Source organism: Oncorhynchus keta, chromosome 7, assembly GCF_023373465.1.
Source record: "Oncorhynchus keta strain PuntledgeMale-10-30-2019 chromosome 7, Oket_V2, whole genome shotgun sequence".
NCBI classification, from domain to species: Eukaryota; Metazoa; Chordata; class Actinopteri; order Salmoniformes; family Salmonidae; genus Oncorhynchus; species Oncorhynchus keta.
In genome coordinates, this window is record NC_068427.1 from 56,468,882 (window position 1) to 56,489,962 (window position 21,081).

General features: G+C 43.6%; 1 protein-coding gene across 4 annotated transcripts in view; it reads right to left on the reverse strand.

Moving 5' to 3' along the window:
- Window positions 1–5,391: 5,391 nt before the first annotated feature.
- Window positions 5,392–21,081, reverse strand: part of trpm2 (transient receptor potential cation channel, subfamily M, member 2) — a 90,176-nt gene continuing 74,486 nt past the window's right edge. For 3 of the 4 annotated variants that reach the window (XM_052523303.1, XM_052523306.1, XM_052523305.1), the window contains 11 exons: window positions 19,755–19,887; window positions 16,897–16,984; window positions 16,713–16,800; window positions 16,436–16,587; window positions 15,349–15,410; window positions 13,957–13,986; window positions 13,779–13,865; window positions 10,050–10,128; window positions 9,751–9,852; window positions 7,898–8,014; window positions 5,392–5,976 (listed from right to left, as the gene is read on the reverse strand). In XM_052523303.1, coding sequence (XP_052379263.1) covers window positions 5,851–5,976; window positions 7,898–8,014; window positions 9,751–9,852; window positions 10,050–10,128; window positions 13,779–13,865; window positions 13,957–13,986; window positions 15,349–15,410; window positions 16,436–16,587; window positions 16,713–16,800; window positions 16,897–16,984; window positions 19,755–19,887 — 1,064 coding nt within the window. In that variant the 3' untranslated portion in view covers window positions 5,392–5,850. The remainder of the gene's footprint in view (window positions 5,977–7,897; window positions 8,015–9,750; window positions 9,853–10,049; window positions 10,129–13,778; window positions 13,866–13,956; window positions 13,987–15,348; window positions 15,411–16,435; window positions 16,588–16,712; window positions 16,801–16,896; window positions 16,985–19,754; window positions 19,888–21,081) is intronic. The other variant, XM_052523304.1, reaches the window with a different exon arrangement.

Consider the following 21,081-nt stretch of genomic DNA (forward strand, 5'->3'; position numbering starts at 1 on the left):
CCCTCCACTAGGACTATAGTACTGCTGGTAGTCTACCCTCCACTACAGTACTGCTGGTAGTCTACCCTCCACTACAGTACTGCTGGTAGTCTACCCTCCACTACAGTACTGCTGGTAGTCTACTCTCCACTAGGACTACAGTACTGCTGGTAGTCTACCCTCCACTAGGACTACAGTACTGCTGGTAGTCTACTCTCCACTAGGACTACACCACTGCTGGTAGTCTACCCACCAGTTTGACTACAGTATTAATATATAATAATAATAATAATATAATAATATATGCCATTTAGCTGACGCTTTTATCCAAAGCGACTTACAGTCATGTGTGCATACATTCTATGTATGGGTGGTCCCGGGAATCGAACCCACTACCCTGGCGTTACAAGCGCCATGCTCTACCAACTGAGCCACAGAAGGACAGTACTGCTGGTAGTCTACCCTCCACTAGGACTACAGTACTGCTGGTAGTCTACCCTCCACTAGGACTACAGTACTGCTGGTAGTCTACCCTCCACTAGGACTACAGTACTGCTGGTAGTCTACCCTCCACTAGAACTACAGTACTGCTGGTAGTCTACCCTCCACTACAGTACTGCTGGTAGTCTACCCTCCACTAGGACAACAGTACTGCTGGTAGTCTACTCTCCACTAGGACTACAGTACTGCTGGTAGTCTACCCTCCACTAGGACTACAGTACTGCTGGTAGTCCACCCTCCACTAGGACTACAGTACTGCTGGTAGTCCTACCCTCCACTAGGACTACAGTGCTGCTGGTAGTCTACCCTCCATTAGGACTACAGTACTGCTGGTAGTCTACCCTCCAGTTTGACTACAGTACTGCTGGTAGTCTACCCTCCACTAGGACTACAGTGCTGCTGGTAGTCTACCCTCCACTACAGTACTGCTGGTAGTCTACCCTCCACTACAGTACTGCCGGTAGTCTAACCTCCACTACAGTACTGCTGGTAGTCTACCCTCCACTACAGTACTGCTGGTAGTCTACCCTCCACTAGGACTACAGTACTGATGGTAGTCTACCCTCCAATAGGACTACAGTAATGCTGGTAGTCTACCCTCCACTAGGACTACAGTACTGCTGGTAGTCTACCCTCCACTACAGTACTGCTGGTAGTCTACCCTCCACTACAGTACTGCTGGTAGTCTACCCTCCACTACAGTACTGCTGGTAGTCTACCCTCCACTAGGACTACAGTACTGCTGGTAGTCTACCCTCCACTAGGACTACAGTACTGCTGGTAGTCTCCCCTCCACTAGGACTACACTTCTGTAGACTAGCTAGTGATATTGGTGTCTAGTGAAATCGGTGTCTAGCTGTCTAGTTATATTGCTGTCTAGCTGTAGGCTAGTGATATTGGTGTCTAGTTGTGGGCTAGTTGTCTAGTGATATTGGTGTCTAGCTGTGGGTCGTTGTCTAGTGATATTGGTGTCTAGTTGTGGGCTAGTTGACTAGTGAGTATGGTGTCTAACTGTAGGCTAGTTGTATTGTAATATTGGTGTCTAACTGTAGGCTAGTTGTCTAGTGATGTTGATGTTTAGCTGTAGGCTAGTTGTCTCGTGATATTGGTGTCTAGCTGTCGGCTAGTTGCCAGGTGTTTTGGTGTCTAGCTGTAGGCTGGTTGTCTAGTGATCTAGGTTTCTAGTGATATTGGTGTCTAGCTGTAGACTAGTTGTCTAGTGATATCGGTATCTAGCTTTCGGCTAGTTGTCTAGTGATATTGGTGACTAGCTGTGGGCTAGTTGACTAGTGATATTGGTGTCTAACTGTGGGCTAGTTGTCTAGTGATATTGGTGTCAAGTTGTGGGCTAGTTGTCTCGTGATATTGGTGTCAAGTTGTGGGCTAGTTGTCTAGTGATGTTGGTGTCTAGCTGTAGACTAGTTGTCTAGTGATATCGGTATCTAGCTTTCGGCTAGTTGTCTAGTGATATCGTATCTAGCTTTCGGCTAGTTGTCTCGTGATATTGGTGACTAGCTGTGGGCTAGTTGACTAGTGATATTGGTGTCTAGCTGTGGGCTAGTTGTCTAGTGATATTGGTGTCAAATTGTGGGCTAGTTGTCTAGTGATATTGGTGTCTAGCTGTAGGCTAGTTGTCTCGTGATATTGGTGCCTAGTGATGTTGGTGTCTATCTTTAGGCTAGTTGTCTAGTGATATTGGTGTCAAGCTGTCGGCTAGTTGTCTAGTGATATTGGTGTCTAGCTGTAGGCTAGTTGACTAGTGGTATTGGTGTCTAGCTGTATGCTAGTTGTCTCGTTATATTGGTTTCTTGCTGTAGGCTAGTTGTCTAGTTATATTGGTGTCTAGTTGTATAGTAATATTGGTGTCTAGCTGTAGGCTAGTTGTCTAGTGATATTGGTGTCAAGCTGTCGGCTTGATGTCTAGTGATATTGGCGTCTAGCTGTGGGCTAGTTGACTATTGATATTGGTGTCTAGCTGTGGGCTAGTTGGCTAGTGATATTGGCGTCTAGCTGTAGGCTAGTTGGCTAGTGATTTTGGTTTCTAGCTGCAGGCTAGTTGTCTAGTGATTTTGGTTTCTAGCTGCAGGCTAGTTGTCTAGTGATTTTGGTGTCTAGTTGTCTTGTGATTTTGGCGTCTAGCTGTAGGCTAGTTGTCTAGTGATATTGGTGTCTAGCTGTAGACTAGTTGTCTGGTGATATTGGTGTCTAGCTGTAGGCTACTTGTCGAGAGATATTGGTGTCTAGCTGTAGGCTAGTTTTATAGTGATATTGGTGTCTAGCTGTAGGCTAGCTGTCTGGTGATATTGGTATCTAGCTATAGGCTACTTGTCAAGAGATATTGGTGTCTAGCTGTAGACTAGTTGTCTGGTGATATTGGTGTCTAGCTGTAGGCTACTTGTCGAGAGATATTGGTGTCTAGCTGTAGGCTAGTTTTATAGTGATATTGGTGTCTAGCTGTAGGCTAGCTGTCTGGTGAATAATATAATATAATAATAATATATGCCATTTAGGACGCTTTTATCCAAAGCGACTTACAGTCATGTGTGCATACATTCTACGTAGGGTCCCGGGGATTGAACCCACTACCCTGGCGTTACAAGCGCCATTCTAAACTGAGCTACAGTGATATTGGTATCTAGCTGTAGGCTAGCTGTCTGGTGATAATGGAGTCAAGCTTAAATGATTCAACACTACTGAGTGGATAGTGCTGCCACAGAAATAGGGGGTGTTTGTGTCATTTGGAAGCTTTTATTTTCATATTTATAAAACATATTTACCACTGTAAAACATATTTACCACTACATTTGAAAGAAATAGGAGAATATTGAATTAGCATTATTTAGAGACCTCCCCACCCCCCCTCCCCAAAGTTTGACATTTGCTGAATTTAGGGGAGCTAACATCTCTGAGCCCTCCATAATTCCCACCTTGACTATGTGCATATGTTTTCATTATAGGCTAACTGGTCTAATCCAGTTTGCTTGCGTATATCTGATACGTCAGTACATTGTGGTGGATGAATCCGAATTAGTTGGGTAACATAAATAAGATGTTTTATTTACATAATATGCATATTCGAGATACTTGTCATTAGAATGTTTCCCTTTGGACTATAGGGTTGGCAGTTGCACTTCTCAGCTAGGGCTCAGTCACTTGGGGCCCAGAGAGGGGAGAGATCAGGCTTGTCTTCATATGTGAATGTATCTGTTAAACCATCTGGTGCTATGCAGAATATCAGAAGGGGAGGAAGACAGAATGGAACATTGTCTTCTTCTTCTTAAAACCTGTTAGGGATGATGCGAATTTTCGCAGCTTTTTGTAAAAAATCATGCAACATTTCAATGTCCTGCTACTCATGCCAGGAATATAGTATATGCATATGATAAGTATGTGTGTATAGAAAACACTTTGAAGTCTCTAAAACTGGTTAAATCGTGTCTGTGGCTATAACAGAACGTGTTTAGGAGTAAAAATCCCAGGGAAAAACTGTTCTCCAAAAACACAAAAAAAATATCCATCCGCCAGTCAATGTAGACAAAAAACGAGGCCCCCATTACAATGCCTACAGCTTCCACACGATGTCGCCAGTACTGGCATTTTTTGGCTGCTTTATCCTTGGTTAGATGACGTATAGGCACTTCCTTTCACCCCAGGATGTTGTGAAATTGAAAACATGGACGGTGATTTCAAGACGTGCTGCTATCGAATACAGAATTTTATAGATTATTAACGTTTATTAATACCTAAAGTTGGTTTAGAAAAGTAGTTTGAAGTGATTTGTAAAAGTTTATAGGCAACTTTTGTAAATTTATAAAGTGACGTTGCGTCTTGTAAAGGGGCATTTTCCTGGATCAGACCGGTCTGCAGCGAATGACATTTTGGGTATACAATGACGGATTTAATCGGGAAAAAGACCCAATTGTGATGTTTATGGGACATATAGGAGTGCCAACAAAGAAGCTCGTCAAAGGTAATGAATGTTTTATATTTTATTTCTGCGTTTTGGGTAGCGCCGGCTACCGCAAAATCTATTGTTTAGGTGACGTTCCGGTATTTTGGGGGGTGCATGCTATCAGATAATAGCTTCTCATGCTTTTGCCGAAAAGCATTTTACAAATCTGACTTGGTGGCTAGATTCACAACGAGTGTAGCTTTAATTCAGTACCTTGCATGTGTGTTTTAATGAAAGTTTGAGTTTTATCGAAAACTATAGGTGGCGCTCTGAAATTTCCGCTGATTGATGTTCCTGCACTGGGATTAGATTCTGCGTCATCCCTAACTTACCATGTGAAGGGATGGCGTGATTAATGGGGAACCAATTAATTGTCTCCACAATGTCTGTGCGCCAGTTGCTCCCTCCTTTTCCATTTGGGGGGAGGAGTATGGCAGTGTCTGGAACCATTGTATGTCCCCTCTGATGTTGCCCTTATCTTGACATAGTATATGACCTAGAGGCTCTCTCCCCTCAGTGAGCTTGTCCAGGAGTGGGGGATTCTTGAGATGGGAGTATCTAGAGTTGACAATTGATATATGCCATTGGATGAGTTGGTGTTTTTGTACTATGAAGTAGCAGGAACGAGATTAGAACCTTGTCTTAGAGAACAAACTGAACAATAATTTATAGATAATGCTATCTGGCTATGGGATACTCCTTTCTAAAGTAAAAAGCCCTTTGTGAAGAGTTCCTGAGATCTGTGGTTTGTCATGTAAGTTGAGAGGGGTGGATCTTTGCTATAAAAGATCTCAGTTGCCATTATGTTGACACTCAACTTTTCATTAGAGAATCGTTGAAAGTCAAATGCTATTGCAAAAGCTTAATAAGTATTATTAAAGGTGAAGTTTAAGTATAACTCTGACTGGTGTGTGGTTTGTAACTCTCCTCATTTGGTAATACAGGAAATTAATCTACCATAACATTCTGTCCTCTTTTAATCTGAACTTCCATTAAACCGTATACACTACATTACGGTATATGTACTATTAAGGCCTATCAAATATATACATATAGTATCTCACAGTGAAGGAAGACATATTTACAAACAGTTCGCTACATCCGCAGTAACATCTGCTAAACACGTGTATGTGACCAATAAAATGTGATTTATATATAGTCCTCCTACATGTCTCATACATTATTATAACGCAACAGTACTCCAAACAGTACAGTATATCTCAACAGTGCTCTAACCAGTACAGTGTATCTCAACAGTACCCTAAACAGTACATTGTGTGTCCTCTTTCTCGCTAAAAGGTCCTCTGGTGCAGCTAGAAGGTCCTCTGGTGCAGCTAGAAGGTCCTCTGGTGCAGCTAGAAGGTCCTCTGATGCAGCTGGAAGGTCCTCTGGTGCAGCTAGAAGGTCCTCTTGTGAAGTTAGAAGGTCCTCTGGTGCAGCTCGGCCACCCGTCTCAGAGCATCTCTCTGGTAAGAACACATCCTGGTTCTACTGCTCACCTCTGTCCACCGGACCAGCTCCACACAGCCCACGGTATTCTCAGCCTGGAGGGGAGAAAACATATAGTATTCATACTACACTTTATAGTACGTACCGGCTCCACAAAGCCCAGTCTACTAACTCTAACCCACTGGACCAGCACCACAGCCCAGACTACTAACTCTAACCCACTGGACCAGCACCACAGCCCAGACTACTAACTCTAACCCACTGGACCAGCACCACAGCCCAGACTACTAACTCTAACCCACTGGACCAGCACCACAGCCCAGACTACTAACTCTAACCCACTGGACCAGCACCACAGCCCAGACTACTAACTCTAACCCACTGGACCAGCACCACAGCCCAGACTACTAACTCTAACCCACTGGACCAGCACCACAGCCCAGACTACTAACTCTAACCCACTGGACCAGCACCACAGCCCAGACTACTAACTCTAACCCACTGGACCGGCTCCACAGCCCAGACTACTAACTCTAACCCACTGGACCGGCTCCACAAAGCCCAGTCTACTAACTCTCTAACCTACTGGACCAGCACCACAGCCCAGACTACTAACTCTAACCCACTGGACCGGCTCCACAAAGCCCAGACTACTAACTCTAACCCACTGGACCGGCTCCACAAAGCCCAGTCTACTAACTCTAACCCACTGGACCAGCACCACAGCCCAGACCACTAACTCTAACCCACTGGACCAGCACCACAGCCCAGACTACTAACTCTAACCCACTGGACCAGCACCACAGCCCAGACTACTAACTCTAACCCACTGGACCAGCACCACAGCCCAGACCACTAACTCTAACCCACTGGACCAGCACCACACAGCCCAGACTAATAAGTCTAAATCACTGAACCAGCTCCACAGCCCAGATTACTAACTCTAACCCACTGGACCAGCACCACACAGCCCAGACTACTAACTCTAACCCACTGGAACAGCACCACAGCCCAGACTACTAACTCTAACCCACTGGACCAGCACCACAGCCCTGACTACTAACTCTAAATCACTGGACCAGCACCACACAGCCCAGACTACTAACTCTAACCCACTGGACCAGCACCACAGCCCAGACTACTAACTCTAACCCACTGGACCAGCACCACAGCCCAGACTACTAACTCTAACCCACTGGACCAGCACCACACAGCCCAGACTACTAACTCTAACCCACTGGACCAGCACCACAGCCCAGACTACTAACTCTAACCCACTGGACCAGCACCACAGCCCAGACTACTAACTCTAACCCACTGGACCAGCACCACACAGCCCAGACTACTAACTCTAACCCACTGGACCAGCACCACACAGCCCAGACTACTAACTCTAACCCACTGGACCAGCACCACAGCCCAGACTACTAACTCTAACCCACTGGACCAGCACCACAGCCCAGACTATGAACTCTCACCCACTGGACCAGCACCACAGCCCAGACTACTAACTCTGACACAACACCAGGTGAAGTAAGGATAGGATATAGCATATTATAGGGCACGTGTTGTGGAGTATGGTGTTCTGTAAGGATAGGATATAGCATGTTATAGGGGAAGTGGTGCCGTGTGTGTGATCTGTAAGGATAGGATATAGCATGTTATAGGGGAAGTGTTGTGGAGTATGGTGTTCTGTAAGGATAGGATATAGCATGTTATAGGGGAAGTGGTGCCGTGTGTGTGTTCTGTAAGGATAGGATATAGCATGTTATAGGGGAAGTGGTGCCGTGTGTGTGATCTGTAAGGATAGGATATAGCATGTTATAGGGGAAGTGGTGCCGTGTGTGTGTTCTGGAAGGATAGGATATAGCATATTATAGGGCACGTGTTGTGGAGTATGGTGTTCTGTAAGGATAGGATATAGCATGTTATAGGGGAAGTGGTGCCGTGTGTGTGATCTGTAAGGATAGGATATAGCATGTTATAGGGGAAGTGGTGCCGTGTGTGTGTTCTCACCATGCGGTTGATATCAGCCATCAGTAGACTTCTCCTGTCTAGATGGATGTTCAGGACTGTAGTTTCTACCCAGGCATCGTCTGTGTTCCTGACGTCGTCTACGTAGCCCTCGTGGACCTGCAGAACACAGGTACAGCAACTGACCTCAGCTATCACCAGTATCCCTGCACTGGTATTGACCAGTATATAGTGTTTTTGCTGTTTTCTGACTTTGGCCAGGATTCAATCAGATCGCTGGTTACAGTCACTACAGCTTTTAAAGGCATTATTCCCACGTTAGTGGAGACTGCATTCTCCGTGAACGATGCATTTGTCAGCTCATTCTGAAATGACCTTTTCCTTTCTAAGGCGGAATCTGTAAAGCTTCAGCAATACAGATTGAATAGAACCCTCAGTGTTAGTGCTGTAATAGATTGATTGAATAGAGCCCTCAGTGTTAGTGCTGTAATAGATTGATTGAATAGAGCCCTCAGTGTTAGTGCTGTAATAGATTGATTGAATAGAGCCCTCAGTGTTAGTGCTGTAATAGATTGATTGAATAGAGCCCTCAGTGTTAGTGCAGTAATAGATTGATTGAATAGAGCCCTCAGTGTTAGGGCTGTAATAGATTGATTGAATAGAGCCCTCAGTGTTAGTGCTGTAATAGAGTGATTGAATAGAGCCCTCAGTGTTAGTGCTGTAATAGATTGATTGAATAGAGCCCTCAGTGTTAGTGCTGTAATAGATTGATTGAATAGAGCCCTCAGTGTTAGTGCAGTAATAGATTGATTGAATAGAGCCCTCAGTGCTGTAATAGATTGATTGAATAGAGCCCTCAGTGTTAGTGCTGTAATAGATTGATTGAATAGAGCCCTCAGTGCTGTAATAGATTGATTGAATAGAGCCCTCAGTGTTAGGGCTGTAATAGATTGATTGAATAGAGCCCTCAGTGTTAGTGCTGTAATAGATTGATTGAATAGAGCCCTCAGTGTTAGTGCTGTAATAGATTGATTGAATAGAGCCCTCAGTGTTAGTGCTGTAATAGATTGATTGAATAGAGCCCTCAGTGTTAGTGCAGTAATAGATTGATTGAATAGAGCCCTCAGTGTTAGGGCTGTAATAGATTGATTGAATAGAGCCCTCAGTGTTAGTGCAGTAATAGATTGATTGAATAGAGCCCTCAGTGTTAGTGCTGTAATAGATTGATTGAATAGAGCCCTCAGTGTTAGTGCAGTAATAGATTGATTGAATAGAGCCCTCAGTGTTAGTGCAGTAATAGATTGATTGAATAGAGCCCTCAGTGCTGTAATAGATTGATTGAATAGAGCCCTCAGTGTTAGTGCTGTAATATATTGATTGAATACAGCCCTCAGTGTTAGTGCTGTAATAGATTGATTGAATAGAGCCCTCAGTGCTGTAATAGATTGATTGAATAGAGCCCTCAGTGTTAGTGCTGTAATAGATTGATTGAATAGAGCCCTCAGTGTTAGTGTTGTAATATATTGATTGAATAGAGCCCTCAGTTTTAGTGCTGTAATAGATTGATTGAATAGAGCCCTCAGTTTTAGTGCTGTAATAGATTGATTGAATAGAGCCCTCAGTGTTAGTGCATTCCACAGTGCTGTATCCACCTGATGTAACCTGTGCACGTGACAAATACACTTGGACTTGTTTGAATTTGATTTGACTAGCACAGCTACTAACTAGAACAGTAACATGTATCGACTGTCATTGTAAAGTAATATATTTATTACATTAACGGCTTGGTGCTTGTAGTATACAGTAGAATCTGTGGTCATGTTTCATGGTACCACAACTACCACTGACAGTAGCTATAGGGCTTTTATTAAGCTTGAGGAGCCAGTCAGGTGTACCTTGGTTACCTCTACCACCTTAGTTTTGATCCTGTCATAGATCTTCTGTCCCATAATCCTCAGTAATCTGTCTGGCAGGGGCTCGTCTGATTGGACAGGACCCTTGAAGGAAACAGAAGAGTTTGTCAGTAGGATTCAACACTCTCGGATTTAAGTTCATGTCATAGAACCTTGATCTCCAAGCTTCCTCAAATAGAGGATAGAGATGATTATTTCATTATTTGTCGACTATGTAAAAGGATATTTATCAAAGCACACAAGAGTCCACATACTGTCCATTCTGTCCATTCTGTACTCACCCCAGGTAGTGTCCAGAGCCCATCCTCCTGGTCCCAGACCGCCAGGAACTCTAGAGCAGATCTCTCACTGTCTCTCCACCTGTAAATCAACAACAGGTTATTCTAATATTATAAACTATTAGAGCAGAGCTCTCAGTAAATCAACAACAACAGGTTATTCTAATATTATAAACTATTAGAGCAGAGCTCTCAGTAAATCAACAACAACAGGTTATTATAATATTATAAACTATTAGAGCAGAGCTCTCAGTAAATCAACAACAACAGGTTACTATAATATTATAAACTATTAGAGCAGAGCTCTCAGTAAATCAACAACAACAGGTTATTCTAATATTATAAACTATTAGAGCAGAGCTCTCAGTAAATCAACAACAACAGGTTACTATAATATTATAAACTATTAGAGCAGAGCTCTCAGTAAATCAACAACAACAGGTTATTCTAATATTATAAACTATTAGAGCAGAGCTCTCAGTAAATATAATATTATAAACTATTAGAGCAGAGCTCTCAGTAAATCAACAACAACAGGTTACTATAATATTATAAACTATTAGAGCAGAGCTCTCAGTAAATCAACAACAACAGGTTATTCTAATATTATAAACTATTAGAGCAGAGCTCTCAGTAAATATAATATTATAAACTATTAGAGCAGAGCTCTCAGTAAATCAACAACAACAGGTTACTATAATATTATAAACTATTAGAGCAGAGCTCTCAGTAAATCAACAACAGGTTATTATAATATTATAAACTATTAGAGCAGAGCTCTCAGTAAATCAACAACAACAGGTTACTATAATATTATAAACTATTAGAGCAGAGCTCTCAGTAGATCAACAACAGGTTATTATAATATTATAAACTATTAGAGCAGAGCTCTCAGTAAATCAACAACAGGTTATTATAATATTATAAACTATTAGAGCAGAGCTCTCAGTAAATCAACAACAACAGGTTACTATAATATTATAAACTATTAGAGCAGAGCTCTCAGTAAATCAACAACAGGTTATTATAATATTATAAACTATTAAAGCAGAGCTCTCAGTATATCAACAACAACAGGTTACTATAATATTATAAACTATTAGAGCAGAGCTCTCAGTAAATCAACAACAACAGGTTACTATAATATTATAAACTATTAGAGCAGAGCTCTCAGTAAATCAACAACAGGTTATTATAATATTATAAACTATTAAAGCAGAGCTCTCAGTAAATCAACAACAACAGGTTACTATAATATTATAAACTATTAGAGCAGAGCTCTCAGTAAATCAACAACAACAGGTTATTATAATATTATAAACTATTAGAGCAGAGCTCTCAGTAAATCAACAACAACAGGTTATTCTAATATTATAAACTATGAGAGCAGAGCTCTCAGTAAATCAACAACAACAGGTTACTATAATATTATAAACTATTAGAGCAGAGCTCTCAGTAAATCAACAACAACAGGTTACTATAATATTATAAACTATTAGAGCAGAGCTCTCAGTAAATCAACAACAACAGGTTACTATAATATTATAAACTATTAGAGCAGAGCTCTCAGTAAATCAACAACAACAGGTTATTATAATATTATAAACTATTAGAGCAGAGCTCTCAGTAGATCAACAACAGGTTATTATAATATTATAAACTATTAGAGCAGAGCTCTCAGTAAATCAACAACAGGTTATTATAATATTATAAACTATTAGAGCAGAGCTCTCAGTAAATCAACAACAACAGGTTACTATAATATTATAAACTATTAGAGCAGAGCTCTCAGTAAATCAACAACAGGTTACTATAATATTATAAACTATTAGAGCAGAGCTCTCAGTAAATCAACAACAACAGGTTACTATAATATTATAAACTATTAGAGCAGAGCTCTCAGTAAATCAACAACAGGTTATTCTAATATTATAAACTATTAGAGCAGAGCTCTCAGTAAATCAACAACAACAGGTTACTATAATATTATAAACTATTAGAGCAGAGCTCTCAGTAAATCAACAACAGGTTATTATAATATTATAAACTATTAGAGCAGAGCTCTCAGTAGATCAACAACAGGTTATTATAATATTATAAACTATTAAAGCAGAGCTCTCAGTAGATCAACAACAACAGGTTATTATAATATTATAAACTATTAAAGCAGAGCTCTCAGTAGATCAACAACAGGTTATTATAATATTATAAACTATTAGAGCAGAGCTCTCAGTAAATCAACAACAGGTTATTATAATATTATAAACTATTAGAGCAGAGCTCTCAGTAAATCAACAACAACAGGTTACTATAATATTATAAACTATTAGAGCAGAGCTCTCAGTAAATCAACAACAGGTTACTATAATATTATAAACTATTAGAGCAGAGCTCTCAGTAAATCAACAACAACAGGTTATTATAATATTATAAACTATTAGAGCAGAGCTCTCAGTAAATCAACAACAACAGGTTATTATAATATTATAAACTATTAGAGCAGAGCTCTCAGTAGATCAACAACAGGTTATTATAATATTATAAACTATTAGAGCAGAGCTCTCAGTAAATCAACAACAGGTTATTATAATATTATAAACTATTAGAGCAGAGCTCTCAGTAAATCAACAACAACAGGTTATTATAATATTATAAACTATTAGAGCAGAGCTCTCAGTAAATCAACAACAGGTTATTATAATATTATAAACTATTAAAGCAGAGCTCTCAGTAAATCAACAACAACAGGTTATTATAATATTATAAACTATTAAAGCAGAGCTCTCAGTAAATAAACAACAACAGGTTATTATAATATTATAAACTATTAAAGCAGAGCTCTCAGTAAATCAACAACAACAGGTTATTATAATATTATAAACTATTAAAGCAGAGCTCTCAGTAAATCAACAACAGGTTATTATAATATTATAAACTATTAGAGCAGAGCTCTCAGTAAATCAACAACAGGTTATTATAATATTATAAACTATTAAAGCAGAGCTCTCAGTAAATCAACAACAACAGGTTATTATAATATTATAAACTATTAAAGCAGAGCTCTCAGTAAATAAACAACAACAGGTTATTATAATATTATAAACTATTAAAGCAGAGCTCTCAGTAAATCAACAACAGAGTACACTGAAACAACACACTATCCATCAACTACATGGTTTATTCTCCTCAGAGAGTTTTATCCTCTAGCTAACTAAACTACCACTCTTTCCCAAATGGCACCCTATTCCCTATGTAGTGCACTACTATTGACCAGGGCCCATAGGGCTCTAGTTAAATGTAGTGCACTACTATTGACCAGGGCCCATAGGGCTCTAGTTAAATGTAGTGCACTACTATTGACCAGGGCCCATAGGGCTCTAGTTAAATGTAGTGCACTACTATTGACCAGGGCCCATAGGGCTCTAGTTAAATGTAGTGCACTACTATTGACCAGGGCCCATAGGGCTCTAGTTAAATGTAGTGCACTACTATTGACCAGGGCCCATAGGGCTCTAGTTAAATGTAGTGCACTACTATTGACCAGGGCCCATAGGGCTCTAGTTAAATGTAGTGCACTACTATTGACCAGGGCCCATAGGGCTCTAGTTAAATGTAGTGCACTACTATTGACCAGGGCCCATAGGGCTCTAGTTAAATGTAGTGCACCATATAGGGAAAAGGGTGCCATTTGGAATGCATATTAAGCTGTTATGTATCTGTGGAGCCTCGTACCGTGTGAGGACAGGGTCCAGGATCAGGTTTGGACCCAGACAGGTCAGTGCTCCTTTTCCTTTCATGCCTGTCCTGCCTCCTGGGTTTCTACACACGTTAGAGATGACTGATATTAGGCAACAAAACACATGGATTAAAAGATGGTTATAAGCTGTTTCTACGTGTTATGTCTTCATACCTGTAACGCTTTACAGAATCAGGTTCTGATCTGAGGGCGGAAAGCAGAGTGGGATACAACAGACACAAATAATGTCACGTGGTCACAGAGGAAGAATTACACTGTGGATTCCTCATCTATCTGCTCCTGACCCAAACAACTCACCCATCTGTCTGATCCTGGCCCAAACAACTCACCCATCTGTCTGATCCTGGCCCAAACAACTCACCCATCTGTCTGATCCTGGCCCAAACAACTCACCCATCTGTCTGATCCTGGCCCAAACAACTCACCTATCTGTCTGATCCTGGCCCAAACAACTCACCCATCTGTCTGATCCTGGCCCAAACAACTCACCCATCTGTCTGATCCTGGCCCAAACAACTCACCCATCTGTCTGATCCTGGCCCAAACAACTCACCCATCTGTCTGATCCTGGCCCAAACAACTCACCCATCTGTCTGATCCTGGCCCAAACAACTCACCCATCTGTCTGATCCTGGCCCAAACAACTCACCCATCTGTCTGATCCTGGCCCAAACAACTCACCCATCTGTCTGATCCTGGCCCGAACAACTCACCCATCTGTCTGATCCTGGCCCAAACAACTCACCCATCTGTCTGATCCTGGCCCAAACAACTCACCCATCTGTCTGATCCTGACCCAAACAACTCACCCATCTTTCTGATCCTGGCCCAAACAACTCACCCATCTGTCTGATCCTGGCCCGAACAACTCACCCATCTGTCTGATCCTGGCCCAAACAACTCCCCATCTGTCTGATCCTGGCCCAAACAACTCACCCATCTTTCTGATCCTGGCCCAAACAACTCACCCATCTTTCTGATCCTGGCCCAAACAACTCACCCATCTGTCTGATCCTGGCCCAACAACTCTCACCCATCTGTCTGATCCTGGCCCAAACAACTCACCCATCTGTCTGATCCTGGCCCAAACAACTCACCCATCTGTCTGATCCTGGCCCAAACAACTCACCCATCTGTCTGATCCTGGCCCAAACAACTCACCCATCTGTCTGATCCTGGCCCCAACAACTCACCCATCTGTCTGATCCTGGCCCAAACAACTCACCCATCTGTCTGATCCTGGCCCAAACAACTCACCCATCTGTCTGATCCTGGCCCAAACAACTCACCCATCTGTCTGATCCTGGCCCAAACAACTCACCCATCTGTCTGATCCTGGCCCGAACAACTCACCCATCTGTCTGATCCTGGCCCAAACAACTCACCCATCTGTCTGATCCTGGCCCAAACAACTCACCCATCTTTCTGATCCTGGCCCAAACAACTCACCCATCTGTCTGATCCTGGCCCAAACAACTCACCCATCTTTCTGATCCTGACCCAAACAACTCACCCATCTTTCTGATCCTGGCCCAAACAACTCACCCATCTGTCTGATCCTGGCTGTCTCCATTCAGAACAGGAGGATTGTAAAGGATGAAGTCAACCTGGAACAGAGGAGATGTATTTACTGAAACCATTATAAACACATAACAATAGCATTAGAATGAGATGTTCAACTGCAGTAGCTCAGCTGTGTCTGAAATAGCTCATATTCCTGTACAGTGCCATATGTGCTCTGGTCAAAAGAAGTGAACTATAGGAACAGGGTGCGATTTCAAACACAGCCTTAGTAACTCTACTGTGAGGTAACATAATACGTATGGGGCAATATTAGTCAGGCACCTCCCAGGGCACCTTCTCCTCTAGGAGTAATAATATTAGTCAGGCACCTCCCAGGGCACCTTCTCCTCTAGGAGTAATAATATTAGTCAGGCACCTCCCAGGGAACCTTCTCCTCTAGGAGTAATAATATTAGTCAGGAACCTCCAAGGGAACCTTCTCCTCTAGGAGTAATAATATTAGTCAGGCACCTCCCAGGGCACCTTCTCCTATTAGGTTATTTAAATCAGGCACCTTCTAGGGCACCTTCTGCTCTAGGAGTTATAATATTAGTCAGGTACCTCCCAGGGTACCTTCTCCTCTAGGAGTTATAATATTAGTCAGGCACCTCCCAGGGCACCTTCTCCTCTAGGAGTAATAACATTAGTCAGGCAGCTCCCAGGGCACCTTCTCCTCTAGGAGTTATAATATTAGTCAGGCACCTCCCAGGGTACCTTCTCCTCTAGGAGTTATAATATTAGTCAGGCACCTCCCAGGGAACCTTCTCCTCTAGGAGTAATAATATTAGTCAGGCACCTCCCAGGGCACCTTCTCCTATTAGGTTATTTAAATCAGGCACCTTCCAGGGCACCTTCTCCTCTAGGAGTAATAACATTAGTCAGGCAGCTCCCAGGGCACCTTCTCCTCTAGGAGTTATAATATTAGTCAGGCACCTCCCAGGGTACCTTCTCCTCTAGGAGTTATAATATTAGTCAGGAACCTACAAGGGCACCTTCTCCTATTAGGTTATTTAAGTCAGGCACCTTCCAGGGCACCTTCTGCTCTAGGAGTTATAACATTAGTCAGGCACCTCCCAGGGCACCTTCTCCTCAAGAACAGGGAAGCGAGGGATGGTACTGTCAGGGTAGTCCAGACGCCGGGCGTTGACATGGTAAAACGTCTTCTCTTGTCTATGGGGTTCATTGGGTTCACTTTCAGACCTCTTCAGCTTACCAGGTGAGGCTAGATAGATTACACATAGGACAACATGTAAATACAGCTATCTATCTACAGTATTTACTGTATCTACGGAAACAGAGTCCAGTGAGAGGGGGAATAATGTTCTACTCCAGAAATCAGGACCTCACCCAGCTGTGGAGCCTCCTCTTTAGAGTGTAGACCCTGAGCTTTGAGGGTGTCCATGATCCACTGGAGAGCTCTGGCTGACTGAGAGACCTGGAGAAGTGATAACAATAGTCCTGAAGGTGTTTAAAACGTTATAAACACAGTAAGTCAGAGTGATGGCTGGTAAAGTGATGTGGGGGTCAATACCTGCTCCTCCAGTCTGGTCAATCTCTTCACTAAAGCAACCGACCCTGTGGCCTCCTCCCTCTGGAGCAGCTCTGTTATGGTGCAAACCCTGGGGACGAAGACACTGAATCACACAGATCCTAACCCTGGGGACGAAGACACTGAATCACACAGATCCTAACCCTGGGGACGAAGACACTGAATCACACAGATCCTAACCCTGGGGACGAAGACACCGAATCACACAGATCCTAACCCTGGGGACGAAGACACTGAATCACACAGATCCTAACCCTGGGGACGAAGACACTGAATCACACAGATCCTAACCCTGGGGACGAAGACACTGAATCACACAGATCCTAACCCTGGGGACGAAGACACCGAATCACACAGATCCTAACCCTGGGGACGAAGACACTGAATCACACAGATCCTAACCCTGGGGACAAAGACACTGAATCACACAGATCCTAACCCTGGGGATGAAGACCTGTGACCTGGCCAAGATAAAGCAAAGCAGTGTGACAAAAACAACAACACAGAGTTACACATGGAATAAACAATAAACAAGCCAATAACACAATAAACAAGTCAATAACACAGTAGGAAAAAATAGTCTATATACAGTGTGTGCAAAATGCATGAGGGAGGCAATAAATAGGCCATAGGAGCGAATAATTACAATTTAGCAGATGAACATGTACAGGTAGAGATATTGGTGTGCAAAAGAGCAGCAAAGTAAATAAAATAAAAACAGTATGGGGATGAGGTAGGTAAATTGGGTGGGCTATATACTGATGGGCTATGTACAGCTGCAGCGATCGGTTAGCTGCTCAGATAGCTGATGTTTAAAGTTGGTGAGGGAAATAAAAGTCTCTAACATTAGCGATTTTTGCAATTCGTTCCAGTCACTGGCAGCAAAGAACTGGAAGGAAAGGCGGCCAAATGAGGTGTTGGCTTTGGGGATGATCAGTGAGATATACCTGATGGAACGTGTGATACGGGTGGGTGTTGCCATCGTGACCAGTGAATTGAGATAAGGCGGAGCTTTACCTAGCATGGACTTATAGATGACCTGGAGCCAGTGGGTCTGGCGACGAATATAAAAGCGAGGGCCAGCCGACTAGAGCATACAGGTCACAGTGGTGGGTGGTATAAGGGGCTTTGGTAACAAAATGGATGGCACTGTGATAGACTGCATCCAGTTTGCTGAGTATAGTATTGGAAGCTATTTTGTAGATGACATCGCCGAAGTTAAGGATCGGTAGGATAGTCAGTTTTACTAGGGTAAGTTTGGCGGCGTGAGTGAAGGAGGCTTTGTTGCGAAATAGAAAGATGATTCTAGATTTGATTTTGGATTGGAGATGTTTAATATGAGTCTGGAAGGAGATTTTACAGTCTAACCAGACATCTAGGTATTTATAGTTGTCCACATATTCTAAGTCAGAACCGTCCAGAGTAGTGATGCTATCCTGAGTGCGGGCAGCGAACGTTTGAAAAGGATGCATTTGGTTTTATATCATACACCAGACATAGAATGTATGCACACATGACTGTAGTCTTTGTAAAAGCGGCTAAATGGCATATATTATTATTATTATTTTATTATTATTATTATTATATCGTTGAACCTTGAGCCAGCTGGCAAAACCGGCAAACTGGATTGCACAGTGGAAAGGTTGATTCAAAATGGTCAGTGATCTGTTTAAACTTAAATAAAGACCTTAGAAACTCATAAACAGGTCTGTAAAGTTTGGCCTAGAGTGTCTCCCCGAAGAGGGGGATGACAGTAGCTTTCCAATCTTTAGGATGGCGATATGAAAGAGGTTAGAACAGTTGAACAGAATCACACAGACCCTAACCCTGGGGGAGACACTGAATGCCACAGATCCTAACCGAGAAGGTACGGGAGACAAAATGGTCATCCCACAGACCCTTAACTGGCTTTCAGACACTGAAAGACAGATCCTAACCCTGGGGGAGACACTGAATCCCACAGATCCTAACCCTGGGGGGACACTGAATTTCAGATCCTAACCCTGGGGAGACACTGAATCACACAGATCCTAACCCTGGGGGAGACACTGAATAACACAGATCCTAACCCTGGGGGAGACACTGAATCCCACAGATCCTAACCCTGGGGGAGACACTGAATCACACAGATTCTAACCCTGGGGGAGAACTAAATCACACAGATCCTAACCCTGGGGGAGACACTGAATCACATAGATCCTAACCCTGGGGGAGACACTGAATCACACAGATCCTAACCCTGGGGGAGACACTGAATCACACAGACCCCAACCCTGGGGGAGACACGGAATCACACAGATCCTAGCGCTGGGGGGGACACTGAATCACACAGATCCTAACCCTGGGGGGGACACTGAATCACACAGATCCTAACGCTGGGGGACACTGAATCCCACAGATCCTAACCCTGGGGGAGACACTGAATCCCACAGATCCTAACCCTGGGGGTGGGGGGGTGACACACTGAATCACATAGACCCTAACCCTGGGAGGTGGGGGGACACACAGAATCACTGGAGAAGTCCTCATTTTCAACCCTACGTGTCAGGCTGTTTGCACATTCAACAGGCCAGACAAGTCCAGTTGGGCTTGGAACAGAGTAGTACCCAGGTTGTGGTCCTTCTGTAGCTCAGTTGGGTAGAGCATGGCGCTTGTAACTGCAGGGAGTGGGTTTGATTCCCACGACCACTCTTCCTCCTCCACCTCATGTCTGAAACAAGGAGGAGAGTGGGATAAAAGAAAGGAAAGGAAGAGAGTGGAGAGGAGGAGATATTATTTATTATTTAGGTTGGTCATGTATTGCAGAAAAGACACTTCATAAAAACAGAGTAATAAGTTACTTGTCAGCGGTGTCTGTGGTACGTTGCTCCATGCTCTGGCTCTGCTGCTGTCTGCAGGAGAGAAGGTAGTTATCCTTCATAAAGGATTCCCACGACAATAACTCTTCCTCCTCCACCTCAGGCAGCCTCTCCTCTGGAAAAGAGAGGAGGAGAGTGGAGAGAAGAGAAGAAAGGAAAGGAAGAGAGTGGAGAGGAGGAGAGTGGAGAAGGTTAGAGGAGAGGAAGAGTGTGGAGAGGAGGAGAGTGGAGAAGACAGGAGAAGAGTGGAGATGAGGAGGAGAGAAGGAGAGAAGAGAGAGTGGAGAGGAGAGATGAGAGAGGAGAGACGGAGAGGAGAGAGGGAGAGGAGGAGAGGGAGAGGAGAGTAGAGGGGAGATGAGAGTGGAGGAGAGGAGGAGATGAGAGAGGAGGAGGAGAGTGGAGGAGAGGATAGATGAGAGAGGAAAGGAGGAGAGTGGAGAGGAGACAAGGAGAGGGAGAGGGAAAGGGGGAGAGGAAGAGGAGAAGGAAAGAGTGGAGAGGAGGAGTGACGAGAGGAGATGAGAGTGGAGAGAGGTGAGGAATAGGAGAGTGGAGAGAGAATGAGTGGAGAGGAGAGAGGTGTGTGGAGAGGAGAGTCGCGAAGAGGAGAGTGGAGAGGAGTGAGGAGAGGAGGAGAGTGGAGAGGATAGGAGGAGAGTGGAGAGGAGTAGAAAAGAGAGGAGAGGGCGAGAGTGGAGAAGATAGTGGAGAGGAGTGAGAAGAGGAGGAGAGTGGATAGGAGAGGAAAGGAGAATGGTGGAGAGGAGAGGAGGTGTGTGGAGAGGAGAGAAGAGAGGAGGAGAGTGATGATGAGAGTGGAGAGTAGGAGAGTGGAGAGGAGTGAGGAGAGGAGGAAAGTGGTGATGAGAGAGGAGAGTGGGAAGGATAGAGGAGTGGAGGAGAGAAGGAGAGTGGAGAGGAGAAGATGACAGGAGGAGAGAAGGAGAGAAGAGAGTGGAGAGGAGGAGAGTGGAGAGGAGAGTAGAGGGGAGATGAGAGAGGAGGAGAGACGGAGAGGAGAGAGTGGAGAGGAGAGTAGAGGGGAGATGAGAGTGGAGGAGAGGAGGAGATGAGAGAGGAAAGGAGGAGAGTGGAGAGGGGGAGACAAGGAGAGTGGAGAGTGGAAAGGGGGAGAGTGAAGAGGAGAGTGGAAAGAACAGTGGAGAGGAGGAGAGACGAGAGGAGATGAGTATAGTGGAGAGGAGGTGAGTGAATAGGAGAGTGGAGAGGAGAGGGTGGAGAAGAGAGTGGAGAGGAGAGGAGGTGTGTGGAGAGGAGAGGAGAGAGTGATAATGAGAGGAGGAGA